This window comes from Xylocopa sonorina, chromosome 3, assembly GCF_050948175.1.
Source record: "Xylocopa sonorina isolate GNS202 chromosome 3, iyXylSono1_principal, whole genome shotgun sequence".
In the NCBI taxonomy this organism is placed as follows: Eukaryota; Metazoa; Arthropoda; class Insecta; order Hymenoptera; family Apidae; genus Xylocopa; species Xylocopa sonorina.
This window is the reverse complement of record NC_135195.1, coordinates 15,654,771-15,668,491: the sequence shown is the minus strand read 5'-3', so window position 1 is coordinate 15,668,491 and position 13,721 is coordinate 15,654,771. Positions and strand designations below refer to the sequence as shown.

Here is a 13,721-nt window from a genome sequence, read left to right as displayed (position 1 = left end):
CCGGCTGTCTCGAAAGAAGCAACTAGACAAGAACCACTGCAAAATAATCGTCAAGCAGTTCCAGCAGCTGATCAGGACGTAGAGAAAAATATTTCTGATCGCGTGGAACATATGTCGTCGACGAAGACACATCTGGCCCAGGAACATCAACAGAACTCGACGAATTTCGAGAACCAAGACCCGGAATCTGAGCTCGCAGACAGGCTGACCGCGATGGACGAAAGGGAGATAGAAATGTCCCTCAGTGAACCACAGCAAGAGAGACAACACACGCGCGATCGTCCTTCGCCTCCACGGAGAAGCTCCAAGAAGTACGAAGCTCACGACTTCTGGCGCGGCCAGTCGGACACGTTTCACGACAGCTTCGAATACGGGACCACGTACGAGGACGACTTCTACGCAGGATACGAGTCCATGTCCATGGAGCCTCCGCCAGGTAACGCGATTGTGCGCCAGGATAGCTCACTTCGATGTTCGAACTAACGAAAGCGTTTTGGTACCCCTCAGAAAGGCCAAACGTGGAGAGGAACCGATCGCCCGCGGTGGACGAGCACCAGCGACCCGTCGAGGAGCGAGAAGTGTTCAATTACGAGACGGAGCCAGGCGAGCCCAGAATCGAGTACATCACGGAGGGTAAATACATAAAGGTGCCTGGCGATCCTTACCCCTACAGTCGAGAGCATTTCAACAAATGGCGACTGAAGAACGAGAGCATACGTATCGGTCCTGCAGGGTACATCGCGAAGGAGGAGAGGTCGGATACGCTAGTTGGCGAGTCGAATACTGGCAACCCAGTCGAGATTCATCAACCTGTTCGAAAGATGTCGTACGACTCTCGCGTGTGGGGGACGCGCGGCAGGACTGCTCGACGTTAGAGCGAGTCCTTCGCGAGTGGCGTTAGTTAAGCTGTGAAATTCGATGGTGTTTGTTCGAAACAGTTACTTATTCGAGGAATAAAAGTCTCCGTTACGTAGAAACTTCGTTGGTTTGTCTCGTTTCGCGTACTTATATGTCTGATCCCAAGTGAGGCTTCAGTTGCCAGTAAAGCGCGATCAAGCTTCGATTCGAGCTTTCTTACAGCTGGTCAGAATGCTTCCACGACCGAAGTGAAACGTTCATCGATAGACGAACTCGTGACGAAGAGGCATCGCAACTTCCTGGTGAACGTTTGCCCACGGATCGAACGCCCGTTCCGGTTCTTTCGTTCCTGGCAGCGATCGCGAGCCACCAGGAAACGGTTCTCTGGGTAATAAAGTTGCAATGGGACGCGAACGGAGGGCAGATCGGCGATACATCGGCGGATCGCGATAATTAGCGTCCCCGCGATATGCAGAACGATTAATACGGTTGTAGCCGATCGTTACAGGGTTTCTTGCGGCGACCTACGCCCGGCGTAAACGATCGTTGACCATGCGTGATCGTAATTAGCCGGTTGATCGTGGTATTTGCGTTGCATTAGCGCTGGTGATCCGGGATAACGAACGCGAAACGATCAACAGTTAATAATGGGATAAAGAGTTCGTTTGTACAACGATACCAACAGATAAAGTATTACGTTATACTCTGCGTGATATACCGATTTTAAACGGCCACGCCTTTTTTTTATTACTCAAACAGTGAATACAAGCATTGGACAAATTAATGGCGGTGATTGGAAGATCGAGCATTGCTTCACGATTTTTCTCATCTCTCAATCCTTCCAAGTTTGCATTTCTTGAATATTTTTCAAGCGAAAATTATTAGCTTCGTCGTTATTACCCGTATAATCACTGATCGCCGACTTTGCACAGTCCATAAACTCTTGATTGGAGATTTTCCAGTTGAAAGCCTTAGATAATATCAAACACAAAAACTCGATCCCAGGAAGCCAGAGTGATCCCATTTAAAGATCCACTTAATCCATATTAAAACATTTTTCTCCAGTTGGAACTGTAAGAAGTCGTCTTGCGTGTATTATTTTTGTACGAAATATGTTGGACAGAAATCTCGAGTCCATCGAATCCATCGGATTCGGCAGTTCTGTCGAACCCATCGAATCCATCCAGCGACGCAGCATCGCCAGCTGAAAATATCGAGGCGAACAGTAACGGCGCTTTGCTCGAGGAAGAAAGAAGCAGTTCGTCTGGTAAGAAGGCTGGTAAAAAGAATAAAGAACAATTTACGCATGTGGAAACTATTCAACCAGACATAAGTGGTATGCCATCTTATGGCGTGAATAGACGTGTCTCTAAGGGCCTTGCAAGGACAAACAGTAAGTTCATCTCTCGAATGAACATAATCAAATCGATAAAATGTGATTTGTAGAAATTTTGAACTTATTCACGCAAACAGAAACGGCCAAATTAGTGCGTGAGCCGCAGGTCGTGAATCTCGCGTTGGGAGGGAAACAGAGCGAGGAGGAAAATGTTCACGCGCTGAGGAAAGAGCAGCTGCTGTGTTTGTATATTTTTTAAATAAAAAATTTCGAACTTTCACCGTGGTTAAAACGTTACGCTGGTCCTTTCAGCCGTGAGCAAAGAAGAGATTCAGGAGATTTACGAGATGAAGAATTACGCTTACCTTCGACCGGAGGAAATGAAGAATCTGCGACTGGTTTCAAGGCCACGAACATCCCCAATGCGTCCAGTCACCCCTAGCGAGTCTGAACCAAACAAAATCGATAAAACACCATAAATCGTTACGCGTCCTGTTTCGTCAAAAACTGTTGAAATCGTACGAACAATAAAGGCTTCATTAAAATGTACTTTCCATACGTATCGTGTTACAATTGTAAAACAGCAATTACAAATGAATATTATTACATACAGTTAATTAAAAAAAGTTCATTTAAAATTGAACAATAATTATCGATACGTTTCATAGATTGGTAACACTGTAGCAATCGTTTACACCGACAGTTTGAAGCAGTTCGTCAATCCGCGGTTACCTCAAAATATTCTTCTCGGTATTAATATTAACACATCGTGAAATGAGATCGAACATACCTATAATCCGCTATTTTTACAAATCGTTCGGTTCGCGGTGCATTTCGAGTCGTGAAAACTCAAAAAAATCTCCAAACACGTCTCGTCACTGATCTCTGCACTCTCAAGTGAAAGGTAACCTAAAAGACCAATCAGTTATTATTCCCCCAAAGTGTTCAAGTTTGGTGCACGGACAGACTCGATTCTCTCATCATTTGTACTTCAATCAGGTAAAAGAAAACGAACAACGCATCCGATAGAAACTTACAAACGCGAATAATTACGGAAGACGAAGAAACGATAGAAATCGCGGAGACACAGCTTGAAACCAAAGTGGAGAACGTTCGACTGAGTGGCTGGTGAACGGACAGACTCGATTCTCTCATCATTTATACCTCAACCAGGTAAAAAAAAAAAACGAACAACGCATCCGATAGAAACTTACAAACGCGAATAATTACGAAAGACGAAGAAACGATAGAAATCGCGGAGACACAGCTTGAAACCAAAGTGGAGAACGATCGACTGAGTGGCTGGTGAACGGACACGTGTAGTTAGCCGGTTCGTGGCGGTCAGCAGAATTCGTCTGCGTGTTGTTCGTGCGAGGTATCAACCCGAGATGCGTGCCTACCGGTCACGAACGTGCTCGCCCGCTCGCTAGCCGGAGGCTGTTATTTCGCCGGCGGGTACGCGGCCATCGCCGAATCGTCCCTCGCCTATCTAATCATTCAAATCGCGCGGCGAGCCCGGCTAATCGCGGTATACGCAACCTGCGCGGCGCGCACGGCTTCTTCCGTCGAGTTCCAACGGCAATAACGCAATAACGCGCCGGGAAATAATGCTAGATTGCGGCCAGGCTGATTGCCCTTCCTGGCTGCCGCGTAACTCGTTCACCTCGCGGATTACCTGCCCACCTGCCTTCGAGAACTATCGGGACATTCGCTCATTTTCGACAGGATGCGATTCTACGCGATGTTCAGCGCCGTGAGAAGCGGGACGCGTCTCCTTTTCTCTCATTTCACGAACGATACCTGGCTAAAAGGTATTTCTGATCATCGAGAGCGTGGACGTGGTTTCTCTGTTGCTGCGACGTTTTAGTTCAGCGATCGACTCGCGCCAGGACGCCCATGGCTCGCGATCCACGCTCGAGCATCCTTCATTCGACGATCTAACGGCCGCGGAGTAACGAGTTTCGCATGATCGAGCAGCGATGATTTCTGCTCGGGGAGGAATCCGCGCGGCGGCAATCAGAGACTCCGAGTCGTTCTCCTCGATTTTTCGAGCGCAGGATTCCTTCCCCCCGCGGGGTGACCGCCGCGCGCGAATCCAACGGAATCGACAGGGTACCGTTCGATCGGATTTTTCGGATAATTCATCACCGGCGCCGACTGTTCGAGATAATCAGAAGAGGAGATGCGCGATTTGAGCGATCGCCCGCGCGGTAAATCGCAAGGTCGAGAACAGAGGGATCGGTTGCCGCGGTAGCCGAGATGCGTGTTATTTGAAGCTGTTAGGAAATCGCGCCTCGGAGCTATTGAGCGTAATGAATCGAGTAACCGAGGCGTAAGTAGGCGAAATAGCGCGTGATAAGATTCGCTAACTCGTGTAATTTCCGTGCTGAATGAACGCGAGTGGATCGCGCGCCATCTTGGTGCACGAGCAGGCATCGAAACCTCGAATGAAACGTTCTCCGTGCAGGTGGTTAAAAAAATGTTTATGGGACCAGTGTAGTACATCGCGATGGCGAGGTTTACGTAGGGCCAAGTCGAAGGATTGGCATTGGTAGCAGACACGGTTTTATTTACGACTAGAACCGCTGACTGCTCCGGGTTCGCTCCTCCTTGACCCTCTCCTACTCTGGCTCGAGCGGCGCGGGGGTTAGAACGATCCTATCTCTGCGGACGTGGCCGCGGATCATTCCCTCGCGGGCTCCGCCACGCTATAAAAGATCGCCCTATGGTTGTATATTACTCACGCCACCGTGTTTTCACTTGGCGGCGGCGATCGGCGCCGATATCATAACTCTTTGTCGTACCGTCGTTCAACCGGCGAATCCGCCAGGACGACCAGGCCTCCGCCTCGCAGCGATAGTTATCCGGATACCAACGGCAGCCCTGTAACGCGAGGACGAAATATCGCGATTAGATGAAATTTTCATCGCTGCTGACCTTCGCGCGCCCAGTGGATAGCCGCGTGGATCACCGTGGCGAACGATCTTCAGCGACCGTTCGATGATGGACGTCAGGCAACCCGAGGCGTTAGGATTCTTTAATACGAACGCAGCAATGATTTGGTTTTTCTTTTCTCTTTCGTTAAGAGATTGCTCTCCTCGTAATAGTTATTTGTCACTAGTCAAACAATTTCTATCGTCGATGATGGTCGCTGGTAATCAGAGGAATGGAATTGTGTGTGTGTAAAGGGAATTATTAGAAATGATAGGGAAAAGCGGCTCGTCGATGGCTCTGGTTCGAAAGTTCAATGCCGTTCCGCAGACACAATTTGTCTTTACTCTATTGTTAACAGATTGAACGGCGCGTTCTACGTTAGACAGCACGCGCGGCGCGGCGAGCCGATAATTCGCGACGGCGGTGATTATTCCCAGGCGAGACACCGAAATAGATGGTTTACAGCCTCCCTTAAATACGTCAACGTTTACGCGCGGATTCCCGAAAGTAAATCGAGGAAGAATGTTTTCGCAACGACGGCAGCCGGGTCATGGGGCGACGCCAACTCAAACGCCGAAGGCGGGCTACCCGAATCGCGCGCGTTATTATTAATAACGCCGAGCATAGGCTTTGTTTACGACGTCGCGGCCTTTTACAAGCGTCCCCCGATTAAGAAGCCCCGACTGTTGACTTGTTTAACGCGCGGGACGCCTCCAGAGCTACCGTGCGCGCGTTCAAACGCACGCGGCGCCGCGTAATTGCTCGTGTAATTTTCTAAATAGTTCCTCAAACGAGGTGAAACGATTCATGGCGCATCAGTGCGTACTCAAGAACAACCTAATCGACTCCGAGCATATCCACGCGAATCTTTTCTCTCTTCTTCTGATTACCAATTCTTCCACAAATCTAAAAGTCCCTCGCATTGGTGCAAAATCTGGTCCCACAACAGTTTAGTTTCATCCAACTAACATTTAAAATCGTCATCAAATCGCACAATCGAAAGCTTTCCAAAGATAGACTCGTCGACGCGTTATTGTTCGACGACGCGATCGACAGCCAAGCGTCAGGACTAGAGCGACGCTTGACTGGTACAAAATCAGTCCCACAACAGTTTCGTTTCATCCAAACTAACATTTCGAATCGCCATCAAATCGCACAATCGAAAGTTTTCCAAAGATAGACTCGTCGACGCGTTATTGTTCGACGACGCGATCGACACCCAAGCGTCAGGACTAGAGTGACGCTTGACTGGTACAAAATCTGGTCCCACAACAGTTTCGTTTCACTCAACTAACATTTAAAATCGCCATCAAATCGCACAATCGAAAGTTTTCCAAAGATAGACTCGTCGACGCGTTATTGTTCGACGACGCGATCGGCAGCCAAGCGTCAGGACTAGAGCGACGCTTGGCGGGGGTGCAAGTCACCGCGGGACCATTCGACGCAGCGTTTCGCAGCGGCGCTCGTAGTGACATCACAAAAAATCACGGTGCCGCTTTCCGGCCGGATATCTTTCAATTACCCGTTAATATGATAGGCGGCGGGCGTAGTTGCAAGTCACCGGCACGTCGTTGCCCGCAGCACGCAGCCCCGTCCGCGGCGCGTGATTAATCGACGTCAACCGCAGCCCGCGCGCAACCTCCGCGGGGGTGAATCGTTGGACGCGTTGACACGTCGATCCGTGGATTTGCGACGCGGCTGGCGAACGAACGCCCCCGCATGCGGGGCTGACTCTGACTCTCCACCCTCGAATCGGGCATCGACGAGCACGCTTGCTTTCTTTCCGCTAATGGAGGCGAGGGTGAGCTTCGAGGCGGATAAACACCGCGAACGGTTCGAGATGATTATTCGCGAAGCCAGATCCGTGCGAGATCTTCTTGGTTCGTTAAAAGAACGTTTGAAGAGGTGGATGGTAGGACTCGATGGAATCGAAGGTCAGCTTGCGCGGGGGTGTTACCATAATAGGTGATGTCACGGTGTCGGCTCGAGGGCCACGCGCGCGCTGGTACATTGTGTTCTTGTGTATCCTCGCAAAGCGGCTCCAAAATCAACACCCTCGGATATAAGTGGCTTATAGTGTTTACGTATCTAAGCGTACTAACACCGCAGTAAATAATAGCGAAAATAGCTCATTCGACATTGTTTGCTGAAATAATTAGCGATAAAGTATCGTGATTCCGGTATCAGAAGAAAAGCGATCGAGATCTTAATGGAGTGGAAAATAGAAAAATTCGCGAGCCCACTTTCACGGTTTAAGCGACCGCGTTCTTAACACCGTCGAACGAGGGTGTTAATACGATCGTTCGCCGAAGAAACGTAGAGTAAACTTAATTGTTCCGACTACAAAGAACGTAATAGGCTCTCGCGAGGCGCTTCGTATAATAAACGAACGGATTAATTTGTTTCAATGTTGCGCGGACGATCGAGCATGAAATCGGGCGCGTTGGCGTGAACGGCGAAAGTTGAAAACGCGTTCAGCCGGTAAATTGTAATCTCAATACAACCGTTTCAAGCAGTTTGCTCGCGTTTATAATTCTATCTGCTTTTTGCGTCCCGCCCGATTGGTACAACCGTGTCGAGTCACGCGGGTAATCTAATTAATTATCAGCTCTATTAACATTTTCCGAGCGTCGATAAATTAAAACACGTGCGCAGGCTGTTCCCTCGGAAGCAAATAGAAATTATACGATATTTGCACGATTTTTCACGCGCCAACCGCGCACGAGACGCGCACAAGAGGTAACCATCGATTAGCTCGGCAATCGTTTCTTTATTATTCCTGTTATCCGTGTATACCAGCGAAGGTTCGCGTGAACAGTCACGAACGAGGAGACGACGAGAAGAACAGACCCGTTAAACGCTTCGACTAATTCGACGAAGGCACGAAAACGGCGCGAGGCTTTTTTCACCCCCCAACTACACAGCAGTAGTGACACCACGAGAGCCGGTGTCGTTTCCCATGATTCCCCGAGGGTGGCCGCCGAACGATTTATGGAGGGACGCGGTGTCGCTGTCGAGGAGCATCGAGGGGTTCCTTAACTCGTACCTGAGCCGAAAGCACGAAAAGATAAGGGTAGAACGGAGAAGATTGCGAGTGTTGCTTCGTTGAAACTGTTCAGACCGATAAGAGCGGATGTCGATCAGGAAATTGCGTGGAAAACGTGGCTTGGGAAGTTTTCGTAGCTCTAATCGAGGAAAATCATGGACAATTCAGAGTTTCTTTCGTTACCACACCGACGAATACATTTTCGAAAGGTTCGCGACGTTTTGAAACTCGTGTTGAGAAAGAGTTCCCTCTTGGAGCTATCGATTTCAGTCGAATCGCTTCCTTCGTTTCTTCCTTCGAGCTGTAGCTTCTACAGAGAACAAAACGATCATCAGTCAAGCGAGAGTGAAATATCAACGAACGACGATTGTACAGAAGTTCCCGTGGCACATTGGACGATATCGTTTCCTCGTTACGACGGACGAGAATGCAATAACTCCGTTCTGGTCTCGCAGGCTGCGAGGATTAATTGCACTCGTGACGAACCTTCGATCGTAATCGAATCTCTGATGATCGAGCGTTCCGTCTTCTCTCGTATTTCTCCAATTTTCCAATTGTTGCACACATACAAGAACACACTGACAATCGTTAAAATCGTCTGAAGCGATGAAGTTCTCATCGTCTGAAGTGTATAAAAATTGAAAGGAGCAGGTTCAACGATAAGATACGCTCGAGCGCGTTAAAAACGCTCGACTCAGCGCGGTTCAAAGAATCTATTTTCCACGGGTCGTAACATATTTCAGAAGGCAACTCGCGGCGGAGATCCCACGCGGAGTCCAGCCTCCGCAAACAAGCGGGCTGTTTTGAAACAGGAACATCGGTGGTTCTCGATAGCGTGTCGCAAGCGGCTTGGCCGTGGTGCGCGCCCGTGTTTAAATCGGTATTAAGCGCATCAGCGGCGGAACAGTGCCAAGAGGAGGCGAAGTCAAACAGACGTTCGTCTAACGTGTAATGGCATAATTTGCGAACGGGCTTAATCGCATCAGTGTTACTTGGCCGTCCAGCAGAGTGGAATAAGCTGATCGTGTCTCAGTACATCCCTCCGCCTTCGCCTGCTCCTTCACGAGCCCCCGCCGCACCAAATTGCATTAACCTCGGAAATTATTAGCGGCCCGCGAACCGTTATTAATCCGCTCCACTTGTCCCTTTAAACAACAGTCGACAGGCGTCCTTTAATTAACGCAGCCAGAAGTAACGTCGCGCGTTAACCCTCTTCCACGTTCGTTTTCCAAACTATCTAGATCTGTCATTGGTATTTAGGAATATTTAGAGTTAGTCGAAGTCGCAAGAACAATGCGAACAATTCTCCTCGATGCTCGACGAAAACAGGCGATCTTAACACTCTTCCTCGTTTGCTTTCGAAAATATCGAGATCTGTCATTGGTATCTGGGAATATTTAGAGCTAGTCGAAGTCGCAAGAACAATGCGAACGATTCTGTTCGAAGCTCGACGAAGGCAGGCGGTCTGAAAGACACGGTCACCTAAATTTAGCGGTATCAAACCAGCATCCCCTGCTCCCCTCAGCGTCCCAGCATCGCGTGGAAACTGTCGTTTATATCCCCAGAATTCTCTGGGCACGATAAACAATTTGTTCTCGAAACGCGTTCGAGCGAAACCGGTGTTCCTCGAACGATCGTTCGCCCCGATGGCGCGCACGCGTCCCCCGGTTGTCGTGCCTATAAACAAGTCGTCGTTGCCCGCCGTGGCCGCCAGCTGTTGGCAGCGTGCCTCTGTTGACATAACTTTGACAAAGTCGTTGACAAAGTCTCGGTTGCGCCGGTTTTTACGACACCTCGGCCCATTAAGGCCCGATAAATCAACGGCGCGCGGATTCGAGCCCTGCGCCTCTATTTCCATCCGTGAAAACATGTACGCGACCCTCGCGAGAGGCTCGCTGGTAGCGCAGCGCTCGCTGTTTGTCAACCCCGCGGTGGCCGCCGCGTGCAAACAAACGTTACCCGCCTCGTCGCCACCCGTCAGGCGACGCGGCACCGTCGAACCAGAAACCAGCACGCGCCTTTTACTACGCGACGATTATTAATAGCCAAGCCACGCTCGACTCCTTTCCTCACGACCTCAGGGATGGACGCGTCGAGCGGAGATATCATCTCGTGGCTACGCGCTAAGCCGCCTCGCGGGGAAACATTTTTCGGGGTGCCCGGTTACAGCTGATCCTTGTCGCGAGCGGCTTAGACCCGCTGGCGTGTCCGATCGGAATTCTGCGCTCGTCGTTGCGAGCCGTCGTTCGCTGAGGTGCTCGATTCTCCTTTGTTGCTCGATCGTCGAGTCAGAAGAGGAATCTATGGTTTTCGTTGAATTTTAAAGTGGAACTTGCGTGTGTGAGTCTGATTGTTTTTTTTTTTTTAAATAAGTTTTTTGGGTTTGGTTCTTGTTTCTTTTTGGTATAGTGGAAATTTGGAAGAGCAGGGTGGCGAGAAACAGTGGTCCATGGGTGGGTTTTAACGCCTCGCAAGTGAGGTTTCCACGTGGTAAGGCGCCAAGCCATAAGTATGTCGCCACGAAAAGTGAGTCCCGCTCGTACATCACGCGGAAGTGGATGACGAGCGTTAAGGCTTTCCGAAACCATATGCTATATCATTGCTCTAAAATAAAGCGAACACGGTGTAGCTCCTCATCTCCTCGTCCCGCGGGGTTAATTTACGAGCTACCAGGCGACGCGCGCGCCAAACAGCATGTGGGACACGAAAAATTATGTCGAGCATGCTTGTTTTCGCACACTCCTCGCTGAAATAACACCCGTGTCCAACTTGTACGAGGGCGTTATCATTTAATTCCGGCGCGTGCGTCTCTTTCACTTCGTGTACGTAACCTTGATCGATCTCAATTTTAAAAACACCATTCGTATCCCTCCAACTTCCACATTTACCTATTTTTCATAAAAGAGTTATAGAAACTCTTGAGAGATGAATTTCTACAGAAAATCGTTTCAACTGTTTCGATAGTTTCATCATCGAACACGCTTCCAATCGCAATATTTACTCAACTCAACTCTTTCTGCTCGCAGACGATGCCTCAGGACCCCCAGCCACGAAACTCAAGGCAGTGCTCGCCAAGGAAGCTCGCGAGGAAGATCGAGAGTTGCATCTTCAGGTAAGGGAAGTTTGTTACGCGCACGTTCAGAGAAAAAGGTGGACACGATCGATGCCGATCGAATCGAACGGTCGTTCGGTTCTCCGGTTCCTCGAAAGGAGAGGGGTAGTAGTCGAAGGGTCGAGGATCGTTGACCACGCTCGCAGCCTAAAGGCATCCGTTGATTACCAACGGAGAAGGGATTTTAATTAGCGGCGTTTGCTCATCGCAAACACCGGCCAATCTGGCTCTCATCGCTCGCCTGTCCGTTACCAGCGCGATTCCGAAATAAAAATCCCTGGTTGGACGCTTTGACTCCGCTCGCCGTCGGGTTAACGCAGAGTTTGCTCTCGAAGTCGACCCGCTTTGAGCGAGGAGCTCGTGAAACCTTCGCGATGGGGACGAGAGATCGTTAATCGAGTTTTCTTTTTACGATACCTCGCGAAGATCAGGGAAAATGAAGTCGTTACGCAGTCAGAGTACCAATTCGATCTCGAGTGCGCTCACGAGGGACTTCGCGACGCTGTTGCACGACCACCATGAACGTCCTCCGCATTCCGCCACTTTGAAAGAGCTCAGAATATAGTCAGTCCCCAGGTCGTTCAATCATCCCATCCGTCGCGCGATCGCGACACGTCCCGCGGGGACAAGAACCCTTTGACACGGGGAAGCTCATTACGATCGAATTCCTCGCGAGCGAGCACCACGAGACAGCCGGATGGGACGAAGAAGCGGCGCGGCCAGGCTGTCGGAAAGGGGGAGAAAAAGTGTCCATCGGCTGGTATTTCTGGCGCGTTAGGGCCCCGCTGTCGGTCGTGTCACACGTACCGTCTGACAAATGAGACGTTGTCGTACGTTTGTTCAAATTACTGCCGGCATTCCGCGTGCACGCTCCTCGCCCGACCACTCAACGAGCTTTGAAATATTACCCTCGTCATCGCGGCCCGTTTCCTGGCTCACGAAAAACCGCCGCCGCGATCTGACTAACGGATCGATTCCACCAGTGTTTTCTGTCGAACGAACGTCGATCGAACCACTCGCGGACGCGTCTCGTTCGGATCGATGAGGTTCAACGACTCGAGTTGCACGACTCGACGGTTTAACGTTGAAAAATGGCGTGCGATTGTTGCTACGCATTAGTCGCGAACACAATCGAGCAACCTCGAGAAGCCATTTGTCGACTACTACTACTTTCTTGGACAACTCAATACGCATTGTTGCACGCCACGAGTCGCGCATCGCTTGAAATATGGCGCTCCATCTTGTGCCACCTTCGAGCACGGGGTTTTTACGTTCGCAGCTATACGTATAATTGGAACGACCGTGGGTTGCGTAAAAAGCAGGGTAATCGAGAATATCGGTACATTATATGGGACCGCAGGATGCCTGGGACCTATTATTTAGCTTAAGTGCTTGGATGTACGCAATGGAGGCCTGACCGTTACTCTGTCAAGCTGGTCGCACGTTCGCGAGTACCACCGCTTCTTGCGAGCCCGCGACGCACCACGGAATACGCTTCTTGCTCGCGCTAGCCGCGATTCGTTCGCGTTTGCGATTTGACACGATCGCGAAGCGTGACTTTTCTTTCCCTCGTGGCGGAGATAGAACCGTGCAAAGGTATCGCGGTGCTGGACGAGTCATCCGCGACAGGAATGCGAATAATTTCCGTCCCTGTTAATGGCATAGTAGAACGGTTGACAAGGAAGCGCAGTTGCGAAGGGTTGGACCGCGACGATCGGTTTTTGCACGCTCGCGGTTGTTGCCTTTGGCTCGCCTTTGGCAGGTGAACAGATTCCATTCGAACAGATGAAACTTCATCATCGATTTTTCCAAATGAACTTTCAAAAAAATCTTCAATACTCACGCGCAAGAAATATACTTAATTACAGTAGTGTACACAGTTCAACCCCCTGGAGCTTGCACTCTGGTTCGCAACTCGTTCTGTTTCCAAGCGATTATATATTTCTAGCCAAGCAGCACTGGCTACACCAGAGTTAGCAACAGGTTTAGCGGCAACGAGTCGCAGCGAAAAAACCGTATCATCGAAAATTACATCTCGATCCGAGATAATCTCGGCGTAAAACGGCACGAAGAAAGAGAGAGAGAGTAGGGCGGTGGCGGAACGTTCCCACCCCGTGACGGGACGCGTACAGATTACAGCGTGACGAGTTGTCAAGAGTCATCTCGCGATGCTCGTGTTTCTTGTCGGCGACAAGTAATCCGGAATCAATTACTAGCACCGGCAGGAAGGCCCGTAAGGAACGGCCACGCGAGGGAGAGGGACGCGGCGACCTTTTCAGACACCAGGGATCATTAATCACCCGCTTTTTAGCTCGAAATTCCCTCGCGCCTAGTTGTAGTTTACAAAACGAGGGTCGTCGAAAATCGCCCCGTCACCCACGACAAGGGCGATGCTTTTTGTGCACCCTCGCAGACGCGACCGATCGCTGCCTCCT

At 50.1% G+C, this 13,721-nt stretch overlaps 1 protein-coding gene across 1 annotated transcript in view; it reads left to right on the top strand.

The window, feature by feature from the left end:
* The first annotated feature begins 11,203 nt into the window (after positions 1-11,203).
* Positions 11,204-13,721, top strand: part of LOC143422370 (uncharacterized) — a 145,996-nt gene continuing 143,478 nt past the window's right edge. The window contains exon 1 of the mRNA XM_076892944.1: positions 11,204-11,286. Within this exon, the coding sequence (XP_076749059.1) occupies positions 11,204-11,286 (83 nt within the window). The remainder of the gene's footprint in view (positions 11,287-13,721) is intronic.